The sequence below is a fragment of the Crassostrea angulata genome, chromosome 6, assembly GCF_025612915.1.
Source record: "Crassostrea angulata isolate pt1a10 chromosome 6, ASM2561291v2, whole genome shotgun sequence".
NCBI classification, from domain to species: Eukaryota; Metazoa; Mollusca; class Bivalvia; order Ostreida; family Ostreidae; genus Magallana; species Magallana angulata.
Genome location: NC_069116.1, coordinates 55,429,053 through 55,452,529, shown reverse-complemented (window position 1 = coordinate 55,452,529; position 23,477 = coordinate 55,429,053). Strand labels below are relative to the sequence as shown.

At 32.7% G+C, this 23,477-nt stretch overlaps 1 protein-coding gene and 1 long non-coding RNA gene across 2 annotated transcripts in view; both read left to right on the top strand.

The window, feature by feature from the left end:
- Nucleotides 1–23,477, top strand: part of LOC128190147 (vacuolar protein sorting-associated protein 4A-like) — an 82,672-nt gene that overhangs the window by 2,901 nt on the left and 56,294 nt on the right. The window contains exons 3-4 of the mRNA XM_052862064.1: nt 746–857; nt 972–1,110. Coding sequence (XP_052718024.1) covers nt 746–857; nt 972–1,110 — 251 coding nt within the window. The remainder of the gene's footprint in view (nt 1–745; nt 858–971; nt 1,111–23,477) is intronic.
- On the top strand, nt 2,232–6,397 carry LOC128190149 (uncharacterized). The gene is made up of 2 exons (XR_008244327.1): nt 2,232–3,103; nt 6,095–6,397. It is a non-coding gene; the product is annotated as an uncharacterized LOC128190149 (long non-coding RNA).

The following is a 23,477-nucleotide window of genomic DNA, read 5'->3' as shown; positions in this document are numbered from 1 at the left end:
TTTGCAGAACATGTAACCAACCACGGTTTTTATTAAGATTAATTTAATTATATATTACGTAAAATTGAATATAGTTTTACAAATGCTTGTTTCGTAAAAGAAGAATTTAGAATTTTCACTTTTCACAAAAACACACCAAAAATGTAGTAAAATATATATCTTCTGTACTCCTCTTGCACTGATGAAGTTAAATTTTATTACATGGTTTAGAAAAAAAAAATCAATTTTAAGGCCATGTAGAATTTAATATGAGCATTTAAAATTTGTTACTGTGAGTATCATTTCTGTATCGTTGATTTGTGAGGAAAAGCATTTTTTTTCTTTTTGCTTCAAGATGTTTAAACTGTCATAAAAATATCTATCATCTTTGCAATACACTTTAATTACAGAGTACTTTACTGTGTGCAATGTTTATAAATGGAAATTAAAGTCCTATAATTTGCATTTGATATTTTTTCAAAAACGACATGTTAACTTTAATTTTAAAAACAAAGATTGTAAAGTTTAGTTTTCTTCACTGTATGCAATGCAAATAAATAGAGGTCGTGTTTAAGTTCAATAATAAGCATGTGATATTTTAGCTTTAATGACATGATCATAACAATTTAGTCCTTGGGCGTTATGTGAATTGACAAGGAACTTATATTCTCGTCTTTGCTTTTATTTTAAAACAAAAATTATAGATATAAAAAAAACTAAGATTTACCTGATAGAAGTGTTAAAGATGTGATTATTTTATTTGTAGAAAGCCATAGAGCTAGTAACCAAAGCCGTTGAAGAAGACAAGAACAAAAATTATGAAGAAGCTTTACGACTGTATCAACACTCAACGGAATATTTTATAACTGCCATGAAATGTATGATAATGAATGAAGTCGATTTTTATAGTTACTTTCTAACAATCTATACTGTAGGATGAAAATCATTGAATAAATGGATGAAAATTGAAAAATAATGAAGAATTTTTTCAGATGAAGCTCATAGTGAAAAGGCAAAAGACAGTATCCGGGACAAGTGTTCACGGTATTTAGACAGGGCAGAAAAGCTGCAGCAGTTTTTAAATACAAAAATTGTGGGACATGGAGGAGAATCACTATCAAGAAATGAAGGGTAAGTACATGTTGCAAGTATCCATATTTGAGAAGTACTAGTTAGTAAATCGTATTGCACAGAGTGGTGATAGTGAAAACTCCCATTTTGTGCTTTCATAAGATTTAAAAGTAAATGCATTGAAATCGCATAAGGGTAGCGAATGATTGCAAATAAAGCTGTGCATGCAAAAGCTAAGCAGTTCAATGAAGCTGAAGAAAGATTTGTCTCACTTTTTTTCTTCATATATTGGCTTCAGAAGTATAAAACACGTCTGCTCAAGTGATATTTAAGCTCACCTGAACCGAAGGTCAAGTGAGATTTTCTGATCACCTGTCGTCCGACTCCGTCCGTACGTCTATCCGCCCTTCTGTATGTAAACGTTTCACATTCTAGAACCACCGGGTCACATTTAACTAAACTTAATACAAAGAATCCCTATGGAAATGGAAATCTGAGTTATTTTAATAAATGGCAAACCTTTTGAAAAGGTGGATAATTGCGAAACAGTGTAAATAGGGTGCGCGTCCTTAAATCTTCATATGAAGGTGATAGTGACCTTCATTCATTTATTAGGGTCTTCCGTCTTCAGCGGAAGACCCTTCTATTATTGTAATGTTTCTTTTTCACTTTTCTTATTAGGGTCTTCCGTCTTCAGCGGAAGACCCTTCTATTATTCTATTGTTTCTTTTTCACTTTTCTTATTAGGGTCTTCCGTCTTCAGCGGAAGACCCTTCTATTATTGTAATGTTTCTTTTTCAGGTTTTTAGGGTTTTCCGTTTTTCAACGGAAAACCCTTCTGTTATTCTACTGTTTCTTATTATTATTTTTTTTTTTTATCCGCAAATTTTGTGTAGGCCATTTCTCGTACATTTGTTGTCTGATTGTTATGAAACTTTCAGGGTATGTAGACAATGTTAATATCTAGGGACGTTTTTTTCAAATTTTTAAAATTCACTTCCGGTTATGAGTTATTGCCCTTTAATTGAAAATTGGGGGGTCTTTTGTCCAGAGTTGATCTCGGGAACTACAAAAGATAGTTGCATGAAATTTAGCAGAATTGTTGGTAACATTTTACAGTTTTGCTGGCATGAAAATTTTGGTAAAATGTTTTTTAGTTTTTAAGCTATTTGCCGGTAAAGTTTAAGGTTTTGGGGGGTCTGAAATTTTGTTGCTTTTTGTATAATAACCTTTAAACTAAAAATAATTTGTTAATACATATAGAACAAAAGTTGTTAAGAATAACGAGAGCTTTCATTTAAAATTAAGAAAAAAGGGCTGGCCCCTATAATTAGGGGTCAGCAGCTCATACACGTATTTTTCTGATAGCAAAAATTGTTATCATTTTATGAAAAAAAATTAATTCAGTTATTGTTAATATATTAAATAATGTCATTTGGTATCAAATTTAAAAAGTTCTGTGCCCTATTTTTTTCAAATTTCATAAAACAAATATGCGTGAATCGTACATGAACGAGTTAATTTGTCTACATAGACACACAAGCGAACAAATGCCGTTTTAAGGCCCAGGCATTTACTGCATTACATTGTGTTGCGTCTTAGATAAATTGTTGTGATTCAATTTCATTTTTTTTTCATCTAGGCTATATCATTTATGAATTCAACTACTTTTTTAACACGTTCTAATCGGCCACGCAGAACAAATGTTTGCAATGTTTGTCGCGGACCCGCGAATGTAAACAGTAACGAACGGCATTGTAGAAAAGAGAGAGCGTAATGCAGAAGATAAGTTGTGCATTTTTCGGTTTACACATGCATTTTCAAGTTACTGTGAAACAGATGAACATGCACAGGGAACAATACTACATATTTGTATAAGGAGGGATATATTCTCGTGTGAATCGTTTACGAGGAAATTCTGACAGCCACACTTCTGTCGACCATGTCGACGGATGTTTATGTTTCCATTGATCAGCCGTTGATAAGCTACGAGTAATAAAGGGGAAAAGATGGACATTAAAGTGTGTGATCTATGTGGATGTTACTGAAGAAGGTGAGGCTTTTTATTCCTTTTAAAGTTTCTTGTCTATAGTGGTTAAAATGTCAGCATGTTAACTGGTTAACATTTAGTCTATAGATGTACATGTAAGTACGTGCACACTGTCACTGATGTATGTTATTTTTCTAGTCCAGACAATATAAATCCTTTTAACAGAATTGAATCCCAAATGTTGTACCTTTCACTTGTTTTTTTCTCCTTTTTACCAGAATTTTGTGTAAATTACAATTCAATTTATTGACAAAATCCACATGTGGCGAAAGTCATACATACAGTATACAAATATACATGTAGTTGGTACTGTACATAGATTTTCTTATGATATGTCCATCGCGTATGAATTTACAAATATATCTTGATGATTAAACATTTGCTGGGTTAAGAATTTTATAAGAATTACAGAGTTAGATGTTTTGTTATGGTGTGGGTGTTTGTTTACTAACGTGTAATTTTTTACATTGTTTACTGGATGTTTAGACTTGCTCGAGGTTCATTGGTGACTGGAAAGGATGACCAAATTTATCTATTTAAAAAAAAATTAGATTGTGAATTTTCAAATCAAAATTCAAAGCAGGGTCTAATTAGAAACATATGATCATATTCTTGTGCGGAAGACTCCAAATGTAGACATAAATACCCTGTAGACATACATGTAACATCAAGTAAATAAAATTGTATACTTCAGACTTCAGAGTTAAAACATGACTAAAAAGTCTTTAATATTTTTATGATGCCGATCAATGTATCATTAGAGAGGTTTAGCAGACCAACGGGTAACCGGTACATGTACTTGTACATGTAGTTTACAAGTTAGAACTATGCGTACCACTCTACCAGTTCACATAATTTTTCTTGTTTAGCAGTTTTGATATGTACTTGAATTGTCCTTGTTAATGTTTAAAATGTAATTTTTCATTTATATTCTCTTTTTTTAATCTGACTACTGGCAGTACTGGCATGCCAGCAGTTCTTGTCAAGGACCATTTCTCGCTGGTGCAATGTTACATCATATTTTCGTATATAATTTTATGTGTTGATAAAATGACGTAACAATGCACTGATGAAAAATGGTACTCAACGATAACTGATCGCACGCCAATATTGGTTAATTACAGACAAAAACTGAAGGTTGCAAGTGTTATTTTTTATTGAACACCATTGTTTAAAATAACTTTTTATATATGTGACGGTCAGACCGGTTTAAATACCAGTGTTCAGTTGGTAGAGCACCTGACTAGAGATTCAGGGGGACCAGGTTTAATTCCTGGTTTGGTCCTTCATTATTTCTCCCATCCTGTTACAATATTAAGGCTTGGACGTTTCTGTACTTAGCCGATTCGGTACATATCACTATACATGAGATGCGATACGATACATATCACAATACATTGCAACTAAATGAAAACATGAATAAGGGTTAAAAATTTATTCAATCTGTCGATGTATTACCGCATGTCCAAAGTTATTTTGATATATTTAAAATGAGCGTTGCACAATTTACAAATTACTTAAGTCTCATATACACTACTTTTTCATTAACAAGTAATCCAAAAGTTGTCCACACTCCAGATTTAGCTTCCTAACAGGTTTGACAACTTAACGAGGTTTTCCGCCATCTTTGTACTCTCATATTAGGCGCGCAGACTAAAAATAGCCGATATATGAAGCTCAGATATTTTTGGAAAATAAAAAAAAGTCCGCATAGGTATCGTAATGTATTAATGGTAAATGTAACAATCCAAATATCGTCAAAATAAATACCGTGGTGCATCGGTGGATCGTTCCATCCCTATACAATATTGGTGTTGTAACCAACCCCTGGAACTGACAGGTTAACTCCTGCCAGGGGAAGAGCCAGGGGTGATCTTTGAGGGTGAAGATCATTTAAAGGGGGGGGGGGGATGTGACGGTCAGACTGGTTTGAATACCGGTGCCAGATACATGTAGCTCAGTTGGTAGAGCACTTGACTAGAGATTCAGAGGGCAAGGTTCGAATCCCAGTCTGTTCTGTCATTATTTCTCCCATCTTGTACATATATATCAGATCTATTCAAGTCAGTGTCAGCTACATTATGCATAAACAATTTTACCCGCTCCTAAACCACAAACTTTCTTATTAGTGGATTCAGCTTACCGCTGATTGGCTGCTGTTGCAGCAGACTTATAATATATGCACGCACAAAACACAATGAACTTATCAGAGAATGAAAAATTCATCGAGTTACTTTCAACTGTTGGAATTTGGGTATTTTTTATAAATGTATACTTGTGACAAAACATATGATTATGTGGTACATACAGCTGTAGCTTTATGAAGAAAATTTGGGTTAGACATATATATCTACCATGCAAGTAAATGATATTTACTAAAACTTCCAATTTATGACGCACGAAATATACGCTACTTTTATAAACTTAAGATTGACATACATGTAATGTAACACATTCTGTGAAAAATAATCTATTAAAAATTCTTCATTAAGTTTACTCATACATGTTTTATGCTTATTACACATAGTATTGTTTTAAAAAAATGTAATTTAAAAGAAAAGAAACCAAAACCCTCGCCAAATTTATTTGCAAAATAAAAACACGGTAGAATTGATAAAACATGGTATACCAGAAGGAAATACATGTACTTTGACGCTGTTCAGATGGGTAATATTCCTTTGTAATTTTCGAATTGAAATGCTTGACTGTTGCACTACAAGAAATAAACTCAGCTCTCTCTCTCTCTCAAACTCTCTCTCAATCTAATAAGTGTCTATACCTAAGAATTTTTTTTAATATTATATTATGACTTGATATGCAAATTTTTGATCCTGTACTGCCTAAATGTTATGTCATGTATTGGGATATGTAATACTTATTACACTGCATGGTCAGTGTATTTTTTCCAGAAATAATATGCATATGTTAATGTAAACACAGCTATTACTAGTACATGTATGTAAAAACAGCTAATTATTTTTTTTTTTATTTCAGCTCAAAACGAACTCTTGTTCCGACATGGCACCACATTGCTTTTACCTGTTGATTCTTGTGGGTCAACTCTTGAGATTAACCTGTCACCTCTATCCACATGCATATTCCTTGTGTTCTACAGACTTTTTACCGGTAATTCAAATTAAATCGGATAATGCATGAACAATAATGGAACTTTATGAAAGCATCATCCCATGTTGTGGTTTGTGTTTGATAAGAAATTATGAAAAACAAAATTAAGGCTATTTAAAGAAATTCATAATTGTTGTGAAAATTTGTTTTTCAATAAAAGTATGCAATTATGTTTCCTTTATTTTTTATTTTATAAAGGTATTTAGATGTGTTTACATAATTGAACCCCCCCCCCCCCCACCCCACCCCATCCAATTGTCTGCATTAAGATTACATTTAGGATATGTAAATGTACATTTGACTTTGAAATAACATCTGCTATGATAATTACTTTTGAAATGAACAAGAAACAACCTATTTCTACCTTTCTAAGGTATATGTATGCATAAAAAAAGGAAAAAAACATGTCAAATTTTGAACATTTTTCATGGAAATCAACTCTGTCTCCACCTACCTGGGTGTTTGAATTTTATTTTAATTTAAGGCAGATATCTAACTTGTAGGTTGTATCTTACTGTTTTAGCATGGTTAGAAGGAGACTAGAAATCAAAATAGATTAGATATTCACTAAATATGATTGTTAGCTTACTTTTTTTCATAAAAACAAGAAATCACAAGCAGGACAGCTGTCTATTTGTTAATTAAAATGGTGTAAATCATAAAATAAACAAATAATTAGGATCAAATTTTAGAATCATCGATGATTGTTTTCAAATATGTGTGAGATATGACTCAAGGAAATTGCCATAAGTTTCATAAAATTAGGTAAAACATTTTTAACCATGACTTTTTATGAAAATCAAAAGATGGGGGGGGGGGGGGGGGGTATACATGTAAGGATATTTCTAAGTGATGTGAAGCTTTTATCATGATTATATAATGTAGATGCATGTTGTATTGAATAAGGTTTCTTTTCAAAGGTGGTTGAACAACAGTTGACCTCTAAAAGGTCAGGTAAAGATGTTTTACTATGGAGAACCCTGTAAATCTGTGTTTACTAATGGAAATTGGAAATGGGGGGTTCACTTAAATGGCCATATTTTTATTAAACCTCAATGGAATTTGCAATATGTGGTATTCTTTTTCTCAGAATTGCATTAGCTTTCTTATTCTAAGACAAACCGTCTTTTCATAAAATGTTAGTGTACTAATAGCAGTTAAAGGTACATGTACAAGGAATAGTTTCGGATAAAGAACCGTCAATATTTTTGTAAAATTGATAGTGACTGTACTTGAAGATTTACCAGTGTTGCGTAGATTCATGAAATGAATTTTAATGTTTATCAATAGTTAATGGGATGTCTCTTGTTGGAATTGGTAAGGCCTAAAAAAAAAATAGTGTGTTTAGGGTAACACTAATGAAAAAATTAGGTTAGGTAGGTGGGGATTTTTTTTTATTTTATCTATTTTTTTTGCCTGAATCCTAAGAATGTTTGTTTGTTTCATATTTAAAAACGTATTTTTTATTGGAAATAAGATAAAATTCACAGTCGGATAAAATCAGGCATCTAAAAATGGGAGGATCGGGCCATTTTTGTAGGTTAGGTCGGGTTACCCAAAACACACAACTTTTTTTTTTTAGGCCTAAGCAATATTAAGGCCCCTAATTTTAAGTACATGAGAAGCAGTAATAAATTGTGAAACTTGCGGCTTTGACTGTTGTGTTGCCTTTACACAGTGAAATTGAAGGTTACAAACTGGAGGTTATATAACATGAAATGGAGGTGGATGGGATATTATATGCCTATTTAGTATCTACTGGGTATGAGGACAATAGCAAGTTTATTGTCCCTCAAGACAGCAACTATTTCATGAGGCAAAGCCAAGGGAAATAGTTGCTGTGGGGTGGGACAATAAACTTGCTTTTGTCCAGATAGTCAGTTAATTGGTATATTATTGTACCGAAGAAAACTTTATTTGTCAGCGATGCAGAATTTCTTGATGATAAACAAATTAGAGTTATCAAACTTTGTATTTAATGCGGTGATCTGATTAGGTCAGAGGTGTTCCGAGTTTAAAAAGGAGGGAAATCAAATTCTGCTGATGAATGGTTTTGATGACTATTCACCATGGGCAGATACCATGGATACTATTTCAAATTAGATAGAAAGCAAGTTTGTGTGGGCGCCTTCTAGTGATCAGTTTGTCCGTCTGTCCATCCGAGATCGCTTGACCGGAGCATAGCTTCTCTCCCCTTGGCCCAATCTGGCTCATACCTCATCCACAGGGTTCCTTTGGGTTAAGGATGTGCAGTGACCTTGAACCATGTTGTTAGGTATAAGGTTAAGGTCATAGTAGAATTACATATATAAAATCCTTGTCTGGGGCATATCTTCTCTCCCTTTGGTCCAATATGGCTAATACTCACAGACTGTCTCTATTGTTAATCGATGTGCAGTCACCTTGCATGAAAATTCTAGGTAAAGGGTGAAATATCATATCGGATCATGCAAAAATCCTTTTTTCAGAACATACATACTTTCTACTAACCCCTATAGGGCTCAGACTTCACATAAGCAGAGCTTTTGAGTAAAGGGTGTGTAGTGACCTTGAACCTATTTTCAAGGTAAACTGTGAAGGTCATAGCAGAATTATATTTAAAAAATCCTTGTCTGGAGTACATCTTCTCTCCCTTTGCTCCAATCAGGCTCATACTTCACCCACATGATGCCTTTGATCAAAGGATATGCAATGACCTCTAATGATATTTGTAGATCAAGTGTCAAAGTCATATCAGATCACACAAAAATCCATATTTTAAGAGCATATATATACTCTCCTTTTAGCCCCTAATTGGCTAATATTTTGCCTAAACAGAGCTTATTGGTTAATGGCGTGCAGTGACCTTGAACCATGTCAATGTGAAGGTCATAGCAGATCTTAATAAAATTAGTTTTAGACAGTAGAATATTTCCCGGATATGCTTAATCTTGGTCAGATTGAACAAAAATGCCTATATGTTAGGGGCAATGAAATTGAATTAGAAGTTCTATGCCAGCTGGAATAATTTCAAGTTATAGGTCAAGGTCAAAGCAAAATTCTCTAAAATAACATCAGCGGGGCCCTTTGAAATGTTCACCATTTCAATGTTGTCTGGTTCATAGTAATTTTAAATAAAAATATTCACAGAGGAATAATAGAATTAAGTAAACTATACATCGATAAGTTTCTGACAATTGATGATGCAACAAGCGCATAGTACGAAAGGTCAACCCTTTGAAAAGCAGTGTAGAGGAAATGTTGCTCGGAATTATGTTTTAAACAAAATTGATTTTTTACGGAAATTTTAATTTTGCATTCTGGGTCAAGAAATTAGATGTTAGTTCCAGATAAAGTTAACTTTTACCTAAAATGAAGTCAAATTTGTTAAGTCGTACTTAAACACATTCTGATTTTTTTGTTAACTCGGTCTTGAAATGGTTATGTTTTTTGTTAATTTGTACTTAAAACCATTCGGATTTTGTTAAGTCATACCAAGAATCATTCGATTTTTAAAATCTTTTTTGTACTTAAGTTACTTTTGTCATTAGATTAAGAACACTGCTTCTTAGAGGTACTTCTAGCATTACTTTCGACATCAGCGGAAAACCCACTCGTTGCTTTGCAACGAGCTTTGCTCTAGTTTTTTTTTCTTTTTCTTTTCTTTACAATTTTTGTGCAGAAGATTTCTCGGAGAAGGGTGGTCCAATTTTGGTCAAATTTTCAGCATCGATCTATTATTATATAAACTTGATACGCTTTTTTTTATTTTGTAAAAATCACTTCCGGTTCGGACTTATCCGCCATTTTGTCATTTTTTAAAAAGTTCTTGTCCAGGTATTTCCTCAAAAACGAGCAATGATGGAAAGCTGAAATTTTCAGGAATGATAGAGGACATGAACGTCTAGCCGCACGAGGAAAATCATTGTCCGGAAATTCCGAGTACGGAAGCTAGCTGGGGTCAAAATATAGGACACGTTTTTGACGAAAACGTCTTGTCCACGCATCTCCTCAAAAACGAGCAAAGATAGAAAGCTGAAATTTTCAGGAATAATAGAGGACATGAACGTCTAGCCGCACGAGGAAAATCATTGTCCGGAAATTCTGAGTACGGAAGCTAGCTGGGGTCAAAATATAGGACAAATTTTTGACGAAAACGTCTTGTCCACGCATCTCCTCAAAAACGTCCAAGATAAATAGCCTGACATTTTCAGGAATAATAGAAGACATGATCGTCTAGCCTCCCGAGGAAACTCATTGTCCGGAAATTCCGAGTACGGAAGCTAGCCGGGGTCAAGATATAGAACACACTTTCGATGAGTTTTCATTGTCCACACATCTATTTTAAAGCGAGAAAAGATAGATAGCTGAAAATTTCAGGAATGATAGAGGACATGATAGTCTAGCATCACGAGAAAAATCAATGTCTGGAAATTCCGAGTAGGGAAGCTAAATTTTAAAACTCATATTAAATGTGTTATACTGACCTCCGACTAATTTTAAAGCATAATATCTAAGTTGCACTTACAGTTCTGCGTCTGATGACATCTTTTTCGAATTGATTGGATAAATTATAAATTTTTTTAAAATTTTAAATTTAATTAAATCGTAATAAAATGACCCCAGACTAATCTTAAAACATAATATTTAAGTTGCGCTTACAATTTTGTGTCCAATGAAATTTTTCTCGAATTAATTGGATGAAATTTAATTTTTTTAAAAATTTAAAATTTAATTAAATCGTGTTAAAATGATCTCAGACTAATTTTAAAACATAATATCCAAGTTGCACTTACAATTCTGCGTCTGATGACATCTTTTTCGAATTGATTGGATAAATTATAAATTTTTTAAAAATTTTAAATTTAATTAAATCTTAATAAATTGACGTGAGACTAATTTTAAAACAAAATTTTTAAGTTGCGCTTACAATTTTGTGTCCAATGAAATTTTTCTCCAAGTAATTGGATGAAATTTAATTTTTTTAAAAATTTAAAATTTAATTAAATCGTGTTAAAATGATCTCAGACTAATTTTAAAACATAATATCCAAGTTGCACTTACAATTCTGCATCTGATGACATCTTTTTCGAATTGATCGAATGAATTTTAAATTTTTTAAAAATTTTAAACTCATTTAAATCGCGTTAAAATGACCTCAGACTAATTTAAAAACATTTTATCTAAGTTGTGCTAAGAATTCTGCGTCTAATGACATCCTTCTCGAATTGATTGGAAGAATTTAAAAATTTTCAAAAATTTTAATTTTATTTAAATCGTGTTAAAATGACCTCAGACTAGTTTTGAAACATGATTACTAAGTTGCGCTTACAATTCTGCGTCTAATGACATCTTTGTTGAATTGATTGGATGGTTTTTAAATTTTTTGAAAATTTTAAATTTAATTAAATCGTATTTAAATTACCTCAGACTAATTTTTAAACATAATATCTAAGTTGCGCTTAGAATTCTGCGTCTAATGACATCTTTCTCAAATTAATTGAATGAATTTTCAATTTTATGAAAATTTAAAATTTAATTAAATCATGTTAAAATGATCTCAGACTAATTTTAAAACATAATATCCAAGTTGCGCTTACAATTCTGCATCTGATGACATCTTTTTCGAATTGATCGAATGAATTTTAAATTTTTTAAAAATTTTAAGCTCTTTTAAATCGCGTTAAAATGACCTCAGACTAATTTTAAAACATGATATCTAAGTTGTGCTTAGAATTCTGCGTCTAATGACATCCTTCTCGAATTGATTGGATGAATTTAAAAATTTTCAAATATTTTAATTTTATTTAAATCGCGTTAAAATGACCTCAGACTAGTTTTGAAACATGATTACTAAGTTGCGCTTACAATTCTGCGTCTAATGACATCTTTGTTGAATTGATTTAATGATTTTTAATTTTTTTGAAAATTTTAAATTTAATAAAATCGTGTTTAAATTACCTCATACTAATTTTTAAACATAATATCTAAGTTGCGCTTGGAATTCTGCGTCTAATGACATCTTTCTCGAATTAATTGAATGAATTTTCAATTTTTTGAAAATTTTAAATTTAATTAAATCATGTTAAAATGAGCTGAGACTAATTTAAAAACAAAATATTTAAGTTACACTTACAATTCTGCGTCTGATGACATCTTTTTTGAATTGATCGAATGAATTTTAAATTTTTCAAAAAATTTAAACTCATTTAAATCGCGTTAAAATGACCTCAGACTAATTTTAAAACATGATATCTAAGTTGTGCTTAGAATTCTGCGTCCATTGACATCCTTCTCGAATTGATTGGATGAATTTAAAAATTTTCAAAATTTTTAATTTTATTTAAATCGCGTTAAAATGACCTCAGACTAGTTTTGAAACATGATTACTAAGTTGCGCTTACAATTCTGCGTCTAATGACATCTTTGTTTTTATTTAAACATAATATCTAAGTTGCGCATAGAATTCTGCGTCTAATGACATCTTTCTCGAATTAATTGAATGAATTTTCAATTTTTTGAAAATTTTAAATTTAATTAAATCATGTTAAAATGAGCTGAGACTAATTTAAAAACAAAATATTTAAGTTACACTTACAATTCTGCGTCTGATGACATCTTTCTCGAAATGATTGGATGAATTCTAAATTTTTAAATAATATAAAATTTAATTAAATCGTGTTTAAATGACATCAGAATAATTTCTAAACATAATATTTAAGTTGCGCTTAGAATTCTGCGTCTAACGACATCTTTCTCGAAATGATTGGATGAATTTTAAATTTTTTGAAAATTTAAAAAAAATTTAAATCATGTGAAAATAAATTATTGAACGGAAGACCCACTCGTTGCTCGCAACGAGATCGAATCTAGTTCTTATTATTATTAGGGTCTTCCGTCTTCAGCGGAAGACCCTTCTATTATTCTTCGGTTTCTTTTTCACTTTTCTTATTATTATTATTATTATTATTATTAGGGTCTTCCGTTTTCCAACGGAAGACCCTTTTGTTTTTCTTCGGTTTCTTTTTATTATTATTATACTTTTTCTTTTTTTTCTGACTCCTTTTTTGCTTCATAACTCAAAAAGTTTTCAACCGATTTCAATGAAACTTCCAGAGATTTTAGCAAGTTATCGTCCCTCAAAGATGTTAAAGTTTAAAAGACAACGTCACTTCCATTTTGACGTTACGTCATTTTTAAAATTTTTAAAAAGTCATTTTGTCCGGGACTTTTCTCAAAAACGCTTTAAGATAGAGGCTTGAAATTTTCAATGGTTATGATTTGGTCGATTTACCTCTGTAATGAAGCTATATGATAAAAATCCGTCACTTCCGGTCGAAACTGGAAGCGAATCAAATTTTTCGAAAAATTGAATTTTTTGATCAAACAAAAAACGTATACGTATTTTGTAGAGCTTTTTAAGCTGAATCTAATGCTGAAAACCGTTTGAAATTCAGAGAATGCATTACAGAGATATCGGGGTTTAAAAACTGATTTTTCCGGAAATTTTGATGCCGCGTTCTTGGTTTCAAAAATAGTGCAAAATTCACACTGAAAGTAACTTCTACTGTAACAATTCGTACTGATCATAAAACTTAATTAAAAGCATAAAATTATATGCATATTGTATAGTTTGCAAAGCTAAATACAAAACTGAAATTCGTTTTAAAATCAGATACTGCATTGCAGATATATCGGGGTTTAAATATTGATTTTTCCGGAAATGTTGATTCCTCGTTATTGGTTTAAAAAATAGTGCAAAATCCACACATAAAGTAACTCCTGCTGAAAAGATTTCGTACAGGTCATAAAACCGAACTCCTTTTTTATATAGTTAATCAGAGTGTTTATTGAAACAATTTCGTTAATTCGGTCGATAATTAGGTTGTTAGTTTTTATTAGTCTTATTAGTTTTAATCGAAATAATTATCGTACGATTCACCATGTCAACTCGCCATGTTTTGACTGCGAACAACAGCTGATAGCGGCGTGTCAGAAGAATGACCTGCAAGACGGCGATAGTGAAAATTTCAGCTCAACTAACGTATGACAGATTATAAAGGTATGTTTCAATACAGAATATGTCGTATTGACTTTTTCTTTTCAAAGTGTTTGTGCACTTTTCAATCTAATCCGACATTCCTCTGACTATAAACTCCGCTTTTGACGTGCGTAACAATATAAAAGCGGACATTTGAGTCAGAGAAATCTCGGGATATTATTTGTTCAATGTATTTTCATGTGTATGTTTTGCTCACTACTCTTTTAAATTTCTATTTATTATTATGTATATGTATGTCTTATTTTGTTTTGAACAACACACCACACACTGTAAAACAGTGCAATTAAAAGGGGTGGGGGTCCAAAGGCACACAAGAGTAGAATGTTGTAATTAGAGTGCATGTTTGCATGATGATAACTTTAACCTAAATATTTGAATATAGCAGATCTTTACCATATCACCTCCACTTAATTAATGAATTAAAGAACTCAGACAGGCTTGTGCTTAATTAAATAAATATATATTTGACATGGTAAATATTCAGTCTAATTAAAATTAGAACTTTTGTCTGGCTCACCGTTATATATGATTATCGCCTGTGAAAGAGCATGTAAAACAGAGTGCAAGATGAAAAGAACTTTAAGTTCAGATTTTAGGTTAATGTTCCCTGATATCTTTAAAACATTCTTCTCAAGATTTGATTATTTCACAGAACCATTGTAAATTCTTTGAGATTAGTTTATCTTTTATATATATTGAATTTTATTGATTCATTTTAGGTAAACTTTACATGCAGAACACATCTACATTGTAAACAATTTTTACAGTAAGATCAGATCTCTCTCTCCCTCTCTCTCTCTCTCATGCTTTTAATCTTGGCAAAGCATCACAGAGCAACATCATTTTGTGCATATCTCTATCTAGGAAAAGAAATCAACAATGCTTTAAATTTCAAAATGAGCATGTATTATCGTGCAATCCCTCATTTTTAGCTCACCTGAGCCAAAGGCTCAAGTGAGCTTTTCTGATCACAATTTGTCCGTTGTCTGTCGTCGTTGTCGGCGTTGGCGTTGTAAACTTTTCACATTTTCATCTTCTTCTCAAGAACCACTGAGCAGATTTCAACCAAATTTGGCACAAAGCACCACTAGGTGAAGGGGATTCAAGTTTGTTCAAATGAAGGGCCACGCCCTCTTTAAAGGGGAGATAATTGAGAATTATTGAAAATTTGTTGGTATTTTTCAAAAATCTTCTTCTCAAAAACTATTCGGCCTGAAAAGCTCAAACTTGTGTGGCGGCATCCTCAGGTAGTGTAGATTCAAGTTTGTTCAAATTATGGTCCCCAGGGGTAGAGAGGGGCCACAATGGGGGGATCAAGTTTTACATAGAAATATATAGACAAAATCCTTAAAAATCTTCTTCTAAAAAACTATCAGGCCAGAAAAGCTCAAATTAAAATGGGAGCCTCCTCAGATAGTGTAGATTCAAGTTTGTTCAAATCATGGTCCCCGGGGGTAGGGTGGGGCCTCAATGGGGGGATCAAGTTTTACATAGGAATATATAGAGAAAATCTTTAAAAATCTTCTTCTAAAACATTATTAGGCCAGAGAAGCTCAAATCAAAGTGGAAGCTTCCTCAGGTAGTGTAGATTCAAGTTTGTTCAAATCATGGTCCCCAGGGGTAGGGTGGGGCCACAATGGGGGGATCAAGTTTTACATAGGAATATATAGAGAAAATCTTTAAAAATCTTCTTCTCAAAAAATATTAGGCCAGAAAAGCTCAAATAAAAGTGGAAGCTTCCTCAGGTAGTGTAGATTCAAGTTTGTTCAAATCATGGTCTCCGGGGCTAGGGTGGGGCCACAATTAGGGGATCAAGTTTTACATAGAAATATATAGACAAAATCTTTAAAAATCTTCTTCTAAAAAACTATCAGGCCAGAAAAGCTCAAATTAAAATGGAAGCATCCTCAGGTAGTGTAGATTCAAGTTTGTTCAAATTATGGTCCCCGAGGGTAGGGTGGGGCCACAAGAGGGGGGTCATGTTTTACATAGGAATATACAGAATTTTTTTTTAAAAATCTTCTTCTCAAAAACTATAAGGTCAGAAAAGCTTAAATTTGAGTTGAAGCATCCTCAGATAGTGTAGATTCAAGTTTGTTCAAATCATGGTCCCCAGGGGTAGGGTGGGGCCACAATTAGGGGATCAAGTTTTACATAGAAATATATAGACAAAATCTTTAAAAATCTTCTTCTAAAAAACTATCAGGCCAGAAAAGCTCAAATTAAAATGGAAGCATCCTCAGGTAGTGTAGATTCAAGTTTGTTCAAATTATGGTCCCCAGGGGTAGGGTGGGGCCACAATTAGGGGATAAATTTTTATATAGGAATATATAGAGAAAATCTTTAAAAAAATTTCTTTTCAAAACTTTATGGCCAAGAAAGCTCAAATTGTAACCATCCTCAGATAATGTAGATTCAAGTTTGTTCAAATCATGGTCCCTGGGGGTAGGGCGGGGCCACAATGGGGGATTAATTTTTATATATAGAGAAAATCTTTAAAAATCTTCTTCTCAAAACTATAAGGCCAGGAAAGCCCAAATTTAAGTGGAAGCATCCCAAGATCGTAAAGATTCAAGTTTGTTTAAATAATAGTCATGGGGTATGGTGAGGCCACAATGGGGGATGAATTTTTACATAGGAATATATAGAGAAAATCTTTAATATCTTTTTTTAAAGACTATTTGGCCAGAAAAGCCTAAACTTGTGTAGAGGCATTCTCGGATAGTGTAAATTCAAGTTTGCAAAATCACAGTCCCTAGTGATAGGGCTGGGCCGTGACGGCAGTTTGAATTTTTACATAGGAATATATAGAGAAAAATCTTTAAAAATATTCTGGGAAAGTTTTCGGTCCAAAACTCAGTACTTAGTGTGAAAGCACAGGTTATGCAGATTTAAGTTTGATGAAACCATGATTCCCTAGAGAAAAGGGGGGCCACGAAATGGAGGGGGGGGGGGGGGTAAATTGGAATAGAGCAAAATCTTCTTACAGGTACAACAACAAAAGGGGCTTGGTATTTACCTAAAAAAAGAGGTGGATAAAAATTGACAGATTTTCTATTTTTTTTAGCAAGATCTACTGTACTTAGTTGTCAAGATATTTTGATACTGTAATGCTAATTTGATCAGAATTAAGGCAATTGTTGCTCAGGTGAGCGATGTGGCCCCTGGGCCTCTTGTTTCATTGTGTAACTAAAATCCAAAGCTTGGTAAAATTGTTTATGGAATTTTATACATACTAAACATAATATTGTTTTTAAAACCTGTCATTAATAAGAAAAGAGAAAAAAAATCCTCGCTAAAATTTGAAGAAAAAAAACCCCAGTAGAATGCATTTAATAAAATATGGTATAGCAGAAAATTATACTTTGAGGCTGTTCGGACGAAATACTGTAAGTTTTTTAATTCCACCGTGTTAAAATTTCATGATTTTTACTAAAGTATCAATTGCGATGGTTTTAATTTCACGCTGCTTAAAAATTCAATTGATCAGAATAGAAGCATTTAAATTTCATAATATTTGGTTAAAGTGTTCAAACTAATGCTTCTTAGGAAAATCAACAAATAGGGGGATGGTATACATGTAAGGGTATTTCTAAGTGATGTGATGCTTTTGTCATGATAATATCATGTATATGTATGTAGTTTTGAATAAGGTTTCTTATTTAGGGAGGTTGAACAACAGTTGACCTCTATAAGATTAAGTAAAGATGCTTTATTTATGGAGAGCCCTATGAATCTGTGTTAAATAGAAGAAAGTGGAAATGCTGGGTTCACTTAAATGGCCATATTTTTCTTAATCCTTAATGGAATTGGCAAAATGAGGTATACTTTTTCTCAGAATAGCATAAGCTTTGTAAGTTTAAGACAAGATGACTTTTCAGAGAATGTTAGTGTAAGTTTCAAGGTTAATGGTATTTTCAGATTTCTCATTTAACTGTAATTTTGAGTGGATTTTGTACCAAAATTGGGAAAATGGATGATTTTGTTGGTTATATATGTCATTACATGATTTATTAGCTATATACAAAGGAAGTAAATCCCTTTTAAATGTGTAGAATGACCACCACTAGAGTAAATTGGCTTAGAAAGTAGGTATTTTCTATCCTGATGACAATTAATAGGCTTAAGTTAATTACCGAGATAAGAATTAATACTGTGAAAGAGTTTTGATCAATTGAATTATTTAAATTATAAATTTGCAGCAATTTTGCTGTCTGATTTCATGAAATAACATTAAGCAACCTGACTTACATAACTTAATATTTTTTACCGGTAAACAGCATATTTTTCTTTCAAATAAAATTCACATGTAGACAAATACAGTTATCAAAGTATACAATATGTGAAAAAAAAAATCAAGTTTTCCTCCTTCCTATCCAAAAGTGATATTTTAGATATATTTACAGAATTCAAAAAGCCACCCCCTCTTTCCAATTGTCTCCATTACATGTTGGATATGTAAATGTACATTTGACCTTGAAATAACATCTGCTATAATAATTACTCTCGAAACGATCAAGAAACAACATATTTTTACCCTTTTTTTGTATATATGCATCGAAAATGTAGGAAAACATGTAAAATTTGAACATTTATCATGGAATTCTCATCCGTCCCCAGGTACCCGGTTGTGTTTGAATTTCATTTTAATTAAGAGCAGACATCACACTTGTAGGTCTTACTATTTTAGCAAAGTTAAAAGGAGACTAGAAAGCAGAATAAATAAGAAATTCACTAAATATGATTATAAGCTTACTGTTTCATGAAAACAAGAAATCACATGTATTGCGGCATATCTTTTTATGAAAAAAATGTTACATTTCATCCATTTATGAAGAAAAGATCAATTTTCAATATCAGTGATGGTTGACTCAAGGGAATTTCCAAAAGTTTCATAATATGAGGTTAAAGTGTTCAAACTAATGCTTCTTTGGAAAATCAAAAAATAGGGGGAGGGTATACATGTAAGGGTATTTGTAAGTGATGTGATGCTTTTGTCATGATAATATCATGTATATGTATGTAGTTTTGAATAAGGTTTCTTATTTAGGGAGGTTGAACAACAGTTGACCTCTATAAGATTAGGTAAAGATGCTTTATTTATGGAGAGCCCTATGAATCTGTGTTAAATAGAGGAAAGTGGAAATGCTGGGTTCACTTAACTGGCCATATTTTTCTTAATCCTTAATGGAATTGGCAAAATGAGGTATACTTTTTCTCAGAATAGCATACGCTTTGTAAGTTTAAGACAAGATGACTTTTCAGAGAATGTTAGTGTAAGTTAAAGGTAGCAAGGGACAGTTTCGGATAAAGTACCCGTCAATATTTTTGTAAAATTGAGAGTTGCTGTACTTGAAGGCTTATGAGTGTTGCTAAAATTCATGAAATGATTTTTAATGATTATCATTAGTTAGAGGGATGTCTCTTGTTGAAATTGATATTCAATATGTAGGCCCCATATGTTAGGTACATGAGATTCAGAAGTAAAATGCGAAACCTGCGGCTATGACCGTTGTGTTGACTTTAGACAGTGAAAATGCAAGTTACAGACGGGAGGGTAAATAACACGAAAAGTAGGTGGATGGGGCATTATAAACTATACACCGGTAAGTTTCTGACATGTGATGGAGCAACATGCACATGGTACGGAAGGTCAACCCTTTCCAGGGAATTGGCTGGGGGAGGTCTAAAAAGCTGAAAAATCATGAAAAATTAGCAAAATATGAAAAGGGTCAAAATCTCATAAAAACCAGTATGTAGAAAATTTTACAGGTTTTAACTAGTAATTTTCTTCAGAAATTGGTGATTGGCCTGATAAAGAGTGAATTAAAGGTATTTGTGCTGAATGGGAACTGAGGAAATTCTAGTTACAGGGTTCCGAAGACACACGTCCCTAGGCTACAATGAAATGTATCAAAAAAACTGTCCTGTGCCATCTAATGTCACGTATCGGGATATGTCATACTAATTACACTGCATGGTCAGTGTATTTTTTTTTCAGAAATACTATGCATATGTTAATGTAAACACAGCTATTATTAGTACCAGTACATGTATTAACACAGCTTATTGATTTTTTTAATTTCAGCTATTGGTGGCCACGTGGTTTTTACCTGTTGATTCTTTTGAGCTCTTGAGGTTAACCTGTCACCTCTACCCACATGCATATTCCTTAATGTGTTCTACAGACTATTTACCAGTAATTCAAATTAAATCGGATAATTCATGAACAGTTACTGTAATGGAACTTTAAGAAATTTAAGCACCATGCCTTGTTGTGGTTTGTGTTTGAAAAGAAATTATAACAAACAAAATTATGGCTGTTTAAAGTAATTTACAATTGTTAGCTGTGAAAATTTGTTTTTCAATAAAAGTATGCAATTATGTTTCCTTCATTTTGTTTTTAGCTCACCTGAGCCAAAGGCTCAAGTGAGCTTTTCTGATCACAATTTGTCGTTGTTGTAAACTTTTCATATTTTCATCTTCTTCTCAAGAACCACTGGGCAGATTTCAACCAAATTTGGCACTAAGCACCACTAGGTGAAGGGGATTCAAGTTTGTTCAAATGAAGGGCCACGCCCTCTTTAAAGGGGAGATAATTTAAGAATTATTGAAAACTTGTTGGTATTTTTCAAAAATCTTCTTCTCAAAAACTATTCGACCTGAAAAGCTTAAACTTGTGTGGAGGCATCCTCAGGTAGTGTAGATTCAAGTTTGTTCAAATCATGGTCCCCCGGGGTAGGGAGGGGCCACAAGAGGGGGATCAAGTTTTACATAGGAATATATAGAGAAAATCTTTGAAAATCTTCTTTTAAAAAACTATAAGCCCGGAAAAGCTCAAATTAAAGTGGAAGCATCCTCAGGTAGTGTAGATTCAAGTTTGTTCAAATTATAGTCCCAGGTGGTATGGTGAGGTCACAATGGGGAAATGGATTTTTACAGAGGAATATATAGAGAAAATCTTTTAAAATCTTTTTCTCAGAAACTAATCAGCCAGGAAAGCTGAAATTTACGTGGAAGCATCCTCAGGTAGTGTAGATACAAAGTTGTGAAAATCATGACCCCGGGGGTATGTTTGGGCCACAATGGGTGGGGGGGGGGGTAAAATTTTAACATAGGAATATATAGAGTAAATATTTAAAAATCTTCTTCTCAGAAACTAATCAGCCAGATAATTCTTTATAATTGTTAAGTTATTTGGCCTCACAAGAAGGTTCAGAGTTTGATGTAGGTTTATATCCCATATATAAACTATTGTTAAGGATCTTTTTGAGAACTGCAATACTCAACATGCGATATGACTATAAAATCAATATTAAATCATCCTTTTAGAAAAGGAACTAATGATTATGAACATAAGAATATTTAGGGGGGGGAAATGGATTTTATTTATACAGGATCTACATGTATTATTGTACATTGTCCAGATAGTTTGCATTGTGACACCATTAAGCTGAATTTATCATACCTTTTGTTCCTCAGGTGAGCGATGTGGCCCATTTGCCTCTTGTTTTAGTTTTTCATTGTTTTTCAATATTAAAAATTAAACATATGTAACCTACGGTAATTTTCATGATGAGTTCAAAACTAAAATCAATTTTTAAATCGGACGATGCATAACAGATATCGGGGTTTAAAAATTGATTTTTCGGAAATTTTGATTCTGCGTTTTTGGTTTCAAAAAAAGCGTAAAGTTCAAACTCATACCAAAAATAATTCGATTTTTGTTAAGTACTTTGACACCTTCGGAATTATTTTTTTGTTAAGTCGTTCTTAGAATCGTTAAGGTTTTTGTTAATTCGTACATAGTATCATTCGTATTTATTTTTATCTTTTAGTTTAAGTTGCTCTTGTTATTGATTTAAACACTCTGCTTCTTGCAGGAACATCAAGCTTTACTCTTGACATTAACGGAAGACCCACTCGTTGCTTTGCAACGAGCTTTGCTCTAGTTATTATTCTTTTTTTGTCGTACAAATTTTGTGCAGGCGATTTCTCAGAGATGGGACGATCGATTTCTCTCAAATTTTCAGGACTAAAGCCTCGTTATCTGAAATTTATACCCCTGAAACAGATTTTGAAAATTCACTTCCGGTCGGAAGTTATCGTCCGTTTACGATTTTAAAAAGTCAATTTTGTCTCTCAGATTTTTCAAAAACGAGCAAAGATAGAGAGCTGAGAATTTCAGAGATGATAGATCTATCGATTTCCTGGTGCACCTCGGTATACAGAATGTCCGTCGTCACTTCCAGTCGTCACCGGAAGAAATTTTGAAAAATTGAATTTTTCGACTTTTTTATTTTTTAATATTTTTTTTTGAAATTTTCACACTTGATAGTGACCCTTTTACTGATTCAGAATATGTATTTTGTTTTGAAATCGATCGAGGCATTTTCGAGAAATTAAGCGTCAAAGTCCTGAAGCGAGAGTCCGAGTAGCTCAGTCGATATAGTCGTGGACATGGCCCAGGCGACCCGGGTTCAAGCCCCGAGTGCCGCAAATTTTTTTTCTCTATTTTTCGCTTAGATCTACTATTTCATCTTTGAATTGATTATTTTAATCTTATCTATTCAAAAATTGGACGGAAGACCCACTCGTTGCTCGCAACGAGATCGAATCTAGTTCTTATTAGGGTCTTCCGTCTTCAGCGGAAGACCCTTCTATTATTCTATTGTTTCTTTTTCACTTTTCTTATTCTTATTATTATTATTATTATTATTCTTTTTTTTTCTTACCGATTTTGTGCAGACGATTTCTCGGAGATGGCAGGGTCGATTTCGCTCAAATTTTCAATATAAACGTGTTTTTATCTAAACCTGATATATAATTTTTATTTTTTGAAAATACACTTCCGCTCGGAAGTTATCGTCCGTTTACGATTTTAAAAAGTCAATTTTGTCTGTCGGGTTTCTCAAAAACGAGCAAAGATATAGAGCTGAAATTTTCAGAGATGATAGATCTACCGTTTTTCTAATGTACCTCGGTCAAGAGAATGTCCGCCGTCACTTCCGGTCGTCACCGGAAGGAAATTTGAAAAATTGAATTTTTCGACTTTTTTATTTTTTAATATTTTTCTTTGAAATTTTTACACCTTATAGTGACCCTTTCACTGATTAAGAATATGTAATTAGTTTTTAAATCGATCAAGGCATTCTCGAGAAATTAAGCGTCAAAGTTCTGAAGCGGAGTCCGAGTAGCTCAGTCGTTATA